The 12,482-nt window shown below is 39.8% G+C and overlaps 1 protein-coding gene across 3 annotated transcripts in view; it reads left to right on the forward strand.

The window, feature by feature from the left end:
- The window catches only part of C3H1orf87 (chromosome 3 C1orf87 homolog), an 81,786-nt gene that overhangs the window by 48,493 nt on the left and 20,811 nt on the right, over positions 1-12,482 (forward strand). For all 3 annotated transcript variants that reach the window (XM_027537076.1, XM_027537077.1, XM_027537078.1), the window contains exon 9: positions 10,526-10,590. In XM_027537076.1, coding sequence (XP_027392877.1) covers positions 10,526-10,590 — 65 coding nt within the window. The remainder of the gene's footprint in view (positions 1-10,525; positions 10,591-12,482) is intronic.

A 12,482-nucleotide genomic window follows, 5' to 3' on the forward strand; every position in this document is an offset into this window, starting at 1 on the left:
GATTCTAGTGCTGAGCTGCTTCCTGATTAAATGTCCTTTAAAATCAATAAAACATCAGGAGGGATTATGGTGATGTGGGATTAGCCCCATCTAACCAAATAAAATGAGTTGTGTTCTTTTCTTAAACTGTCACATTGCAAGAGCTGATGAGAGGAACAATTTCGAGCATGCTGCAGCAAAGTTGTTGTTTTGTATGTCTGAGTGTGTGTGTGTGTGTGTGTGTGTGTGTGTGTTTTAACATTGAGATTTTGTTTTTTGCCATTTGCCTACCAATTAGCAAAGACATTAGTGAATGACTGCCAGAGTAAGGCGATTTTGAGAAAGACTTGATTACGATTTCAAATCTCTATTCTGAATCACCCTTATGTAAAATGAATTCAGGTTGTGTTGGATGAAAATTATTATCCCAGTTCTTGGCCAGGAACGTGTAAGTCAGAATTAGCATTTAATGTTTCTGTGTGACTTTGCAATAAATGGTAATTAAGGAGAGCAGAGAGAGAACAGGAGGCAAACTAATACTCTAAAATTGTATTGGCAAAATTAAATGCTTCAAACCCAGTTTAAAACATAGGCACTCAAGCCAAATTGTGTTGGGGGAGGGGATAAATAATGAAGCTGCTATGGGTGGCTTCATAAATAGAGCGGCACAATTGACACAGCCCCAAGTAGACCTTATCGTACACATCTGGCCCATTATTGGGAGTGCAATTAGGTTGAGAAGGACTGGTCTGATAATCCCAGGAACAACCAGAGGATTTTAAGAGATAAAGGAAACATGAGGTGTCCAATTCAGCAATTATTTTTTAATGGGAATAGGAAGATTGTAAGGGAATAGGAAAATTGTGAGCTATTAGAGGTATGGTATGAAACCGCCCATTGGTTGGGTCTTGGAAACCAGATCTGGCTTTTAAGAGTTCATTAATTACAATCTTCTCTTCCAGAGCCTGTAATTCCTATGGGGTAAGAATTCTAATAGTAATATTGCTAATAAAGTTAGTAGTAGTAGTAGCCAACATTTATATAGTGCTTACTATATTCTCAGGCAATGTTCTAAGTGCTTTATAAATATTAACTCTTTTAATCCTTGCACATACTTCATGAAATAGGTACTATTACTTTTCAAATGAGGAAGCTGGAGCACTGAGAAGCTAAAACTAGTATGTAACTGATAAATGAATTCATCAGTAAGACTAAGTCAATACAGGCTCTCTAGCTTCAGGTTCTTGGCTTTTAATACACCAAAACAACTCTCCTACAACTCCTATGAAATTTAAAGGCCTATACGATGGTGCCCAGGCACAGGGGCTTTAGGCAATCTGCCTGCATTTCACGGTCAGCTCTAACCTTGGGCTTGGTGCTGAACACGGGTTTGGATTTTGAGGAACTCAGTATCTTCCTGCCCTAGGACGTGTAGGAGGTGTAGGTTATGAATACAAAAGTGAAGAGGCTTTAGTTCCGGGATCAGGTATGATCCAAGGAACCCCAGGGCTTGCACGTAGCATCTCCTCACTGGTAGAGCACCTCCACTGCCCCTTCAGCCCCCATCTATGCAGAAAGGCAACATGAGCTCTGTAATCACACAGGCCTAGATGGAAATCCCAACAGTCATATGCACTGGCTTTGAGAACATGGACAAGTCACTGATTTCTCTGAACATTACATTTTCACCTGTTAAATGAAAAAAGACAAATCGTTTTGTCTAGATTTGAGAGTTTATTGCCTGTCTACCAAGTAAAGACTGAGCTTCTCACGGGTAAATGGAAGGTGAGAAGAATACAATTTAGGTTACATGATTAGGAAGATGAAAGCAGAGAAAGATGCTGCAGTTGGATGAGATTTTCCAGCAGCTGAGTTAAATAAGAACCAAGATAACCCCCTGACTCAGAAGGATTGATGTATCTCCACCTACTATGTTCACAAATAGGGCTACATGCTCTACATGGCTTATCTCATTTTATATTTCCAACAGTCCTACAAATTAATGTTTTTATACCCACCTCACAGATGAATAAAATGAGGCTCAGAGTCTAGGGAAAGGCTACCCACTCCAGTATTCTGGCCTGGAGAATTCCATGGACTGTATAGTCCATGGGGTCGCAAAGAGTCAGACATGATTGAGCAACTTTCACTTTTGGAGTCCTTAAGTAAATTGTCCCCAAAGTTGGGACTCTTTAAACCTTTCTTCCTATTGTGGGTTGAATTGTATCCCCCTAAATTCATATGTTGAATCCCTAACTCCCAGCCTGTAGACCATGTATTTGAAGATAAGATCTTTAAAGAGATGACTAAGATAAGGTCATTAGAGTAAGCCTCCATCCAATCTGACTGGTGTCTTTATAAGGAGGAAATGTAGACACATAGACAGACTCCAAGGATGGGCTCTTACAGAGAAAAGACCCTGTGTTCAGTTCAGTTCAGCTGCTCAGTCGTGTCTGACTCTGTGACTCCATGGACTGCAACCCACCAAGCTCCTCTGTCCATGGGGATTCTCTAGGCAAGAATACTGGAGTGGGTTGCCATGCCCTCCTCCAGGGGATCTTCCCAACCCAGGGATCAAACCTAGGTCTCCCACATTGCAGGCGGATTCTTTACCAAATGAGCCACCAGGGAAGCCCCCCCTCCCACCTTTTTTTTTTCTTTTTTAAATAGCAACCCTAGCAGACTATACAGCCCCCTGCAGGCTAACAGTCTCTTCCACGGTCTTCTTTCTACCCACCTCCTTTTCCTAGAATATGTTGTGCCCCTCAGTTGGAATAGTAGATTGCAGGATTCTCAAGGGAATGGCTTCAGTGATTTAACTTTTCAAATCATGGGACTTAACCTATAATTCTACCAGTCTGAACAGAGGTGGCTCTTCGGTACTACTAAACACTCAGCGGAACTTGGTGGGACTTGTAGGAGCCAATCAGATGAGAGATGGAAAGGAGTATCTCAGAGACAGAAGGAGCAGTATGTGCCAAGATAAAAAAGCAGGCAAGAACATAACAAGTTTGGAGAACCACAGACTGTCCATTTTGTCCAGAGTATACATTTCACAAGGTAAAGAAAGGTGATGAGTTTCAGAAGGAAGTACCACACATGCTTGAGTGAATCCTGTATGAAACATCATCAAGATTATAAGGGTGTTTCTATAAAATAGCCCCCATTTTGAGTTGTTACTATGGTTAGACTTTTGGGTTTTGTGTTAATATATAGGAGTTTTGTGTAAAATGTCATCTCCTTCAGAGATGACATTTTAATTTTATTAAAATTCCAACGAACAAATGAAGTGGCAAGAAAAAAAAATACCAGAAGCAAAAACTAATAGCCACTCTAATGTCAGAATCTAGAAAGAATCTCCACTGGCTAAGAACAATGGAATCTGGGAAAATCTTGGTGCCCCAAGCTTTGTCCTGCCTACTTATGGAAAGTGCCAAGAACAGAAGATATTTTTGTCCCTTCACCACAGTCTTCTCCTTGACTTGGAGGCCCCAAGTCTTAAGCAACCAGAAAAGTACATAGGTACTACTTTCTGTATCTGTTTGAGTACAGTTCTTCCTCTCCTTCTCTCATCCAAGTTTATATACCAGTACACTTTGGAAGGAATGATGCTGAAGCTGAAACTCCAGTACTTTGGCCACCTCATGCAAAGAGTTGAATCATTGGAAAAGAATCTGATGCTGGGAAGGATTGGGGGCAGGAGGAGAAGGGGACGACAGAGGATGAGATGGCTGGATGGCATCACTGACTCAATGGACGTGAGTCTGAGTGAACTCCGGAAGTTGGTGATGGACAGGGAGGCCTGGCATGCTGCGATTCATGGGGTTGCAAAGAGTTGGACACGACTGAGCGACTGAACTGAACTGAACTGAACTGAACACTTACCCTCATACTACTTCTCTGTATCTGTGCAGAGATCACAACTCCTAGGAATAACAGAGCATAAAGCTGGTGTGAGGAAGGCAGAAATGGCTAAGCTCGGCTGTGGTATTTGTATCTGGTGAAATGTCATCCTAGAAATGTAACATCATGTAGGTGGGAGCAGAAAGAGGTGCTCCCTGGTAGTTGTGTATGTTGGGAAGTGTGTGAAAAATGAATATACAGAAATGTCAGAGTTGAGAGTCCAGAAGAGGGGCGCTCTCATGCCCCACGATACTAGAACTCAACAGTAAGGAAGATTCCTCTTTCTTGGTAAGAAGCCCTCCCAACCCCTCTTTCCTTTCTCTAAAAAATGTGTTCTCTTTCCCTTGCTGTCTGGGGCACTTGAGCAGGGCTCACCATGATTGGAGACCACAAATTACAAATTTCTGCTGCTGCTGCTAAGTTGCTCCAGTCGTGTTTGACTCCGTGTGACCCCATAGACACCAGCCCACCAGGCTCCCCCGTCCCTGGGATTCTCCAGGCAAGAACACTGGAGTGGGTTGCCATTTCCTTCTCCAGTGCATGAAAGTGAAAAGTGAAAGTGAAATTGCTCAGTTGTGTCTGATCCTCAGCAACCCCACAGACCGCAGCTTTCCAGGCTCCTCCGTCCATGGGATTTTCCAGGCAAGAGTACTTTACTGATCCTGAATAAACCTGCCTATGCTGGAGAAATATCTGGCAGTCTGTTTCAGGTCAACAAGTGTACCCATTATGACGGACTATACCGACACAGTGTCTCATATCCAACAGTTGTGATGGGAAGATCCCACCTCTGAAGTGGTCCCAACGGAGAGGCACCAGGAAAATGTCTAAGGAGCACCAAATGGTAGGAGTTGTCACCGCCCCTTGACTGAGGGGCTGGATGAGCAGTGAGTAGGGCCAAAGGAAACCTATTAAATTCTCCTACTGTGCTGTACTGAATGTGAACAGTTTCTCATTTGACACCAAATAAAGAGAAAACCCCAACGTATGAGGCCTAATTTTTAAAAATACTGTAGAACAAGGAAAGTAACCATGATCCTGCAGACTCCAAATAACAGCAAACTTCTGAAAATGATTTACTCTAGAAACTAGAAAACATTTAGAAAGACATTGGTATTCTGTATAGGATATAAAGAGCCATGTCTCTGTTGAAATGAATTGGAAAGTAATAAGCATAATGAGATTAGAAGACTATTAAAATGAAATGCAAAAAGCACTAAAGTGAAAAGAAGAAATTAAACTGAACTTGGTGAAATGTGGCTAGGTTCAAGGAAACTGAAACTTCTGCAGCATAATGAAGAGGTAGCTGGGATTATAACTATGTTTGGTGATGGATGTTACCTAGACTTATTGTGACCATTTTGCAATCCACACATATTGAATCATTATGTTGTACACTCGAAGCTAATATTTTATATGTCAATTATATCTCAATTTAAAAAGTATAATACAATCAAGGAAAGCTGAATATTGCTAGATATTCTATGATATTAAGACACTTATTTAAATGTTTAGGTCAACAAACCTTTTTTATAAAGGGTCACATAGTAAAGTGTATAGGCTTTGTGGGTGTATAGTCTGTTGTAACTATTCAACTATGTCATTGTAGCCTGAAAGCAGCCAAAAACAATACATAACAAATAGCCAGGACTGTATTTTAATCAAATATTACTTACAAAAGAAAATGTGATAACCAGAAATTAATGATTAGCAAAATTAACACTAAAATAAATCTAATTCAGAACATCAGAATTGATAAGTTTACACAGTATCTAGAGGAAAAAATGAAAAAGAATAGTAGAGATAAAAGAATAAGAATAGAGACTGAACTAAGATGCTTGATATTGTGGAATAAGAAACTAGAAGAACTGACAAGACATTAAAGACAAGACGTTAAACAAAAGGTCACAGCTAAAAAAACTTTGCATAAGTAAGAAAAAAGAAAAACCCTGTGTACAGACAATGAATTCATTAAGATATAAACTAAATTAAGAAAAAAAAAAAGCATCCATGTTTCTGCTGACAAAACTTTTGTGCTACTGAGACAACGTGAATTATTTAAGGATGTAGCCAAAACAAAATTAAACTAAATCAAAGCAAATAAATTTAAAAATAATTATAAATATATCTAAATAAGACTGACCTCATACTTCTGCAAAGTGTACCAGTGGAAAGGAGGAACCTCTAATATGGAGGACCAACTATAAATTATACCTGAATTTTTAACTGGGCAGAGAGTTAGCACCCCTAACACACCCCACCCCTCATCACACTGTTCAAGGGTCAACTGTAGTTTGCTTCTTTCAATCTGGCATTTAAACACCATAATAAAGTTTAAAGTTAAAAAATAAAAGCTACAGTAATAAACATCAGAAGACCCTGGAACCATGTTCATGGAATTCTAAAGGGGGGGAAATATAACTGAAACCAAGTTATATTACATTTCATGTGTAAGGCCATAGAGTTAAGGGTGCAGGATTTTGGAGTCAGAGTTTAAATCCTGGCTGCCCCATTAATCAGCATGTCCACAGCCAAGTCATTTACATGTCTCATGAGATGGTTGTCTCAATTAAATGAGAGAATGCACACAAGAGACTCAGAATGCTCATGAAAGGCCATTTTTAAAGTTTGAATGACATTAGAATTTGAACTCGGATCTGCCTGAATCTAGAATCAGGTTCACAGACCTTGTGCTTCAATCCTGACCTCTCTGACTCAACATGGGGCATCTGGCACCTGCTACTGTGATTAGAATTATATTGCCTTTTGTGGCAGCAAAAACCCATTGCTATGTTTAAGATGTCAAGGGCTCTTTGGAGGTCCTAGAGTAATGTAAAGAATATGGGATAAAGAATATATTTTATTAGAGGACCTTAAGGATTTCATTGGTCATATATCACTTAAATCAGGCAGTGTCCAAGTTCAGTACTTAGAAAATATGTCCTGTGATTTCCTTCCCCTTCTATCAGCAAATATTAAAGAAGGGGCATGAGAGTGTCTGGTGCCATTTTGTCCAGAAACCTTGCCAAATATTTGCTAACTTCTAACAGCTCTAAAAAATAAATGTTATGCAATGTGGAAATATCAATAGATCTGGGTTTTTGTTGTTGTGTTGTTGTTCAGCAGGTCAGAAGATGTAGCCTTAAGCCTGGCCCTCCTAAGAGAAAGGAATTTCAAGAAGTGTAGCAGACAGGAGACGCTTCTCCTTAAGTTTATTTCCAGATCTGTGCTAATATCAGATCTTTGTATGTTAATTAAAATTCCTAGAGAGTGCTACTTTTCCAACCTTCTTTTCCATGCCTAGCCCTTGTAGCCGCTGATGTAATCATCAGCTTATCTGGCTGGTGGTTCTGCTTACCTATGCCTTGTCTGTTCTTGTACCCAAAGTGACATGAAGCTCTGGAGGTTATATTTTCTACACTGACAAAGAACTTTTCTGATTTGTGATGCCAGGTATAGAAAAGTTTTATTAAGTATAAGCAAAATGAACTAGTTACATATCTAATGAATTCATGGAGGTTCCTTAAAATATTAAAAAGCTACCATAAAGCTTAAGTATTAAAAAGCTACCATAAAGCATAAATATTAAAAAGCTAGCATAAACCCAGCAGTCCTACTCCTGGGCATGTATCTAGAGAAAGTCAGAGTTTGAAAAGATCCATGCACCCCATTGTTCATTGCAGCACTATTTACAGTAGCCACGAAACAGAAGCAACCTAAATGTCCATCAATAGATGAATGGATAAAGAAGATGTTACAAAGTAATATTACTCAGCTATAAAAAGAATGAAGTAATGCCATTTGCAACAACGTGGATGAACCCAGAGATCATCATACTAAGTGAACCATGCCAAAAAGAGAAAAAGAAACAGTATATGATATTGCTTATGTGTGGAATCTGAGGCGGGGGGAAGATACAAGTGAACTTATACAAAACAGAAGTAGATCCATAGACACAGAAAACAAATTTATGATTACCAAAGGGGAAAGGAATGGAGGAATAAATCAGGAATTTGGGATTAATATATGCACACTGTTATATATAAAGCAAAGAAGAACTAAAGAGCCTCTTGATGAAGGTGAAAAAGAAGAGTGAAAAAGCTGGCTTACAACTCTCAACATTCAAAAAACTAAGATTATGGTATCTGGTCCCATCACTTCATGGCAAATAGATGGGGAAACAATGAAAACAGTAACAGACTAAATTCTTGGGCTCCAAAATCACTGCGATGGTGACTGCAGCCAAGAAATTAAAAGTCACTTGCTCCTTGGAAGAAAAGCTATGACCAACCTAGACAGCATGTTGAAAAGCAGAGACATTACTTTGCCAACCAAGGTCCATATAGTCAAAGTTATGGTTTTTCCAGTAGTCATGTGTGGATGTGAGAGTTGGACCATAATGAAAGCTGAGCACTGAATAATGGATGCTTTTGAACGTGATGTTGGAGAAGACTCTTGAGATTCCCTTGGACTGCAAGGAGATCAAACCAGTCATTCCTAAAGGAAATCAGTCCTGAATATTCATTGGAAGGATTGATGCTGAAGCACCAATACTTTGGCCACTTGATGTGAAGAGCTGACTCATTAGAAGAGACCCTGATGCTGGGAAAGATTGAAAGCAGGAGGAGAAGGGGACAACAGAGGATGAGATGGTTGAATGGTATCACTGACTAGATGAACATGAGCTTGAGCAAGTTCTGGGAGATGGTGAAGGACAGGGAAACCGGAAGTGCTGACGTCCACGGGGTGGCAAAGAGTCAGACATGACTGAGCAACTGAACAACAACAGTATATGACATAGATAACCAACAAGACTACTATATAGCACAGGGAACTATACTATACTAGACAGGAATTATATAGTAATAACCTGTAAGGGAAAAAAATCAGAAAAAGTGTTTGTACATGTACATCCATGCATGCATGCTAAGTTGCTTCAGTTGTGTCCAGCTCTATGTGACGCTGTGGACCATAGCCCACCAGGCTCCTCTGCCCATCAGGATTCCCCAAACAAGAATACTAGAGCGGGTTGCCATGTCCTCCTCCAGGGGATCTCCTCGACTGAGGGATCAAACCCACGTCTCTTCCGTCTCCTGCACTGGTATATAAGTTCCTTACCATACCACCACCTGGGAAGCCTAAATATATATACATATATGTGTGTATGTGTGTGTGTGTGTGTATTTATAAATCAACTATACTTCAATTAAAAATAAAGAGAATAAAATCACATGACATTAAAACTCTTCTAGACAACCTAGGACATATTCTCACAACTGGCTGTTTATATTTGCTTGGCTTCTGATGGGCAAAGAGGTGCTAAAAATTCTTTTCACTTAAAGTTCAGTTGCTACCAACAGAACTGTCTTGCTAGCATAAACAAACAAAAAAAATACTTCAAAAAGATACAAAGTCACACACAAAATTAGGGAATAATGAAACTCTGGGAAGCGTTGAAACCAAAAAATAAGGAGAAACACAGAGACAGAGAGTGGGAGAGAGGAAAGAAGGGAGGGAAGGATGGGAAAAGTGATAGATAGAGATTAATTAGACAGTTTGGATCACAACATTGGCTAGAGAAGGGTATAGGACATTGATTGTAGCCCAATATCCTAGAGAAGCATATTTTTATATAAATTGAGAATGGACGCTGGGCAAGCAAATGTAAGTTATTTTTCCTACCAAAGTGTTCCTAAATTACTTGTAAGTTTTAAATGACTCCCTGATTATCACATGCCCACACATTGCTCAATGCAATTTCTGCTTGGGGATTTCACTAAATATTGTCTATTTGCACTTAGCACCCATTTCTATCCCCTTCTATGTTCTTTCCCATGTTGTAATACTTCCCATACTTGAGAAGCCTATAAAGAACATTTCCAAAGCTCCCTTGACATTGAGGTTCTGGAATTGATTTAAGTTCCATCACTGGGATGCCACTGCATGAGATTTGAAAGGCAGAAAGAGTGGCGAGAGGGGCAGGGACGTTATAGTATATATTACTTTCCTGCAGTAGTAGCAACTCCAGACCCTCAGTTTTTGCAGTGGCCAGAATGCCATCTATACTGTCTAGTCACCAAACTCATGGTCAAGGGCAACTGAGACATCAGCTAGAATTTCCTGCAGTTCCCTGGACTCTGGACTACATCTACTGAGACCTAACCCTTAGCCCATGGGCAGAAACCAACCTCCATTCTACTAGCCCCTGAAATCATTTTATGGGCATTTAATTTCCATTTCTAGAAGAAACATCTAAGAAGAAAAGAAAGAAAGAAAATGAAGTCTCTCAGTTGTCCGGCTCATTTTCACCACATGGATTGTAGCCCGCCAGGCTCCTCTGTCCATAGAATTTTCCAGGCAAGAATACTGGAGTGGGTTGCCATTTCTTTCTCCAGGAGATCTTCCCGACTCAGGGATCAAACTCAGGTCTCCTGCATTGCAGGCAGACTCTTTACCGTCTGAGCCACCAGGGAATCCCTGAGACACATAAAGTAGCTTCCATTTCCTTCACTGCACCCCTAATGATAGAGGCATCTAAAAATTCCTATGATATCACAGTCTATATAACTTTTAAGCTTTTCTGTACATTCTTTCAGAGCTTCCTACTTTGCTCACAGATACTATGTTTCCTTTTCTTGCATAGATGGGAGAATTTTGTTGAGTGGTTGGGCAGAGCTTCCTCTGATTTGTCATCTGATTTTCCTCCAGGTGAGTCTGGTTATTTTGTTCCTTAAGAGACCTCCCATTCCCAGAGGTCTTGTTGATGCTGTGACTTAGCTCCAATGGTCTGTTCATTGGATTTCACCTCATTGCTCCGAGAAATGTAAATGGCTTACCAGTGATGAAAATTAAGAGTGAAGTTTGCATTAATGGCTATTTTTTAAGGTCAGTTAGATCATAAAAGGCATAATTCCCAGGTTTGTTTTTTTTTTTAATTAAAGAGTTTATTTATTTATTTATTTTTAATTGAAGGTTAATTGCTTTTCAATATTGTGTTGGTATCTACCAAACATCAATATGAACCAGCCATAAGTTTACCCATGTCCCCTCCCACTTGAACATCCCTCCCACATCCCTCCCCATCCCAGCCTCTCTAGGTTGTTACTGGGCCCTGGTTTGGTTCCTTGAGTCATACAGCAAATTCCTATTGGCTATCTATTTTACACATGGTAAAACAGCTGTTTTTATGTTTCCATGTTACTCTCTCCATACATCCCACTCTCCCTTCCTCCCCCACCCCAGCAGTGTCCATATGTCTGTTCTCAGTATCTGTGTCTCCACTGCTGCTCTGCAAATAGGTTTACCAGTACCATCTTTCTAAATTCCATATCTATGCATCAGTATACGATATTTGTTTTTCTCTCTCTGACTTACTTCACTCTGTATAATAGGCTCTAGGTTCATCCACCTCATTAGGACTGACTCAAATGTGTTCCTTTTTATGGCTGAGTAATATTCTATAACATACATGTACCACAGCTTCTTTATCCATTCATTCATGTAGTATATCATGAAGCATTATCTAGAAATAGTCCTTTAATATGGATGTAGTTCATTTATAAAAGAAGTTGATATAACTTATTAGAATTTCAGTTGTATAGTCCCTTAGATCTGGGAATCCTATAGCTAGATACTTTCCCTACTAATATCTCACCAGAAAGCTCTCCAAGATTTATATACAGTGGTGTAATTTTTGTGTGTGCTGTGTACTTAGTCACTTAGTCATGTCTGACTCTTTGCAACCCCATGGACTATAACCTGCCAGGATCCTCTGTCCATGAGGATTCTCCAGGCAAGAATACTGGAGCAGAGAGCCATTTCCTTCTCCAGGAAATCTTCCCAATCCAGAGATCAAACCCAGGTCTCCACATTGAAGGAGGATTCTTTACCATCTGAGCCACCAGGGCAGCCAAGATCCTTCAAGGACCATTTTATTAAATTACAGTATATCCAATTAATATAACTATGCAGCTGTAAAATCACATGGCTGATCTAATACAGGAAGATTTCCAAGATATATTATTAAGTGAAATGACGAAGATGAATTGAGCAAAATATTTAGCAATTAACAAGTGTTAAATATGACAGGTGAAAAAATATGCATTGATACTAATCTGTTGTTGCAATTCTCTATTTAGTACATCCATCAACCATTTACTGGTTACCCTTTGGATCAAAATACAAGGTACTGAGAGTTTGGTGGGAAGTGTAGTGTATCAGTTTGCATTCCAGTGAAAAACAGAAACCTCACTAGGTATTTCAAACAAAGGGAATGTATAGCCCGTGGTTGAGGGATTGGTCATTACCCATAATTAGAAGACTGAAAGCACAAAATGAGAATAATGAGTGTATTCATTTCCCTAGGGCATTTGTCATAACAAAGTCAGAAACTGAGTGGCCTAAAACAACAGAACTTCTTCTCTCATGGTTCTGGGCACTAGAGTGAGAAATCAGGGTGTCAGGAGGGCCATGCTCCCTCTCAAGGCTCTAGGACAGAGTGTTTCCTTGCCTCTTCCAGCTTCTGGTGGCCCCAGGCTGTTCTTGGCTTATGGTTACAACTACAATCTCTGCCTCTGTCTTCCTATGGCCTTCTTCCCTCT

This window comes from Bos indicus x Bos taurus, chromosome 3, assembly GCF_003369695.1.
Source record: "Bos indicus x Bos taurus breed Angus x Brahman F1 hybrid chromosome 3, Bos_hybrid_MaternalHap_v2.0, whole genome shotgun sequence".
In the NCBI taxonomy this organism is placed as follows: domain Eukaryota; kingdom Metazoa; phylum Chordata; class Mammalia; order Artiodactyla; family Bovidae; genus Bos; species Bos indicus x Bos taurus.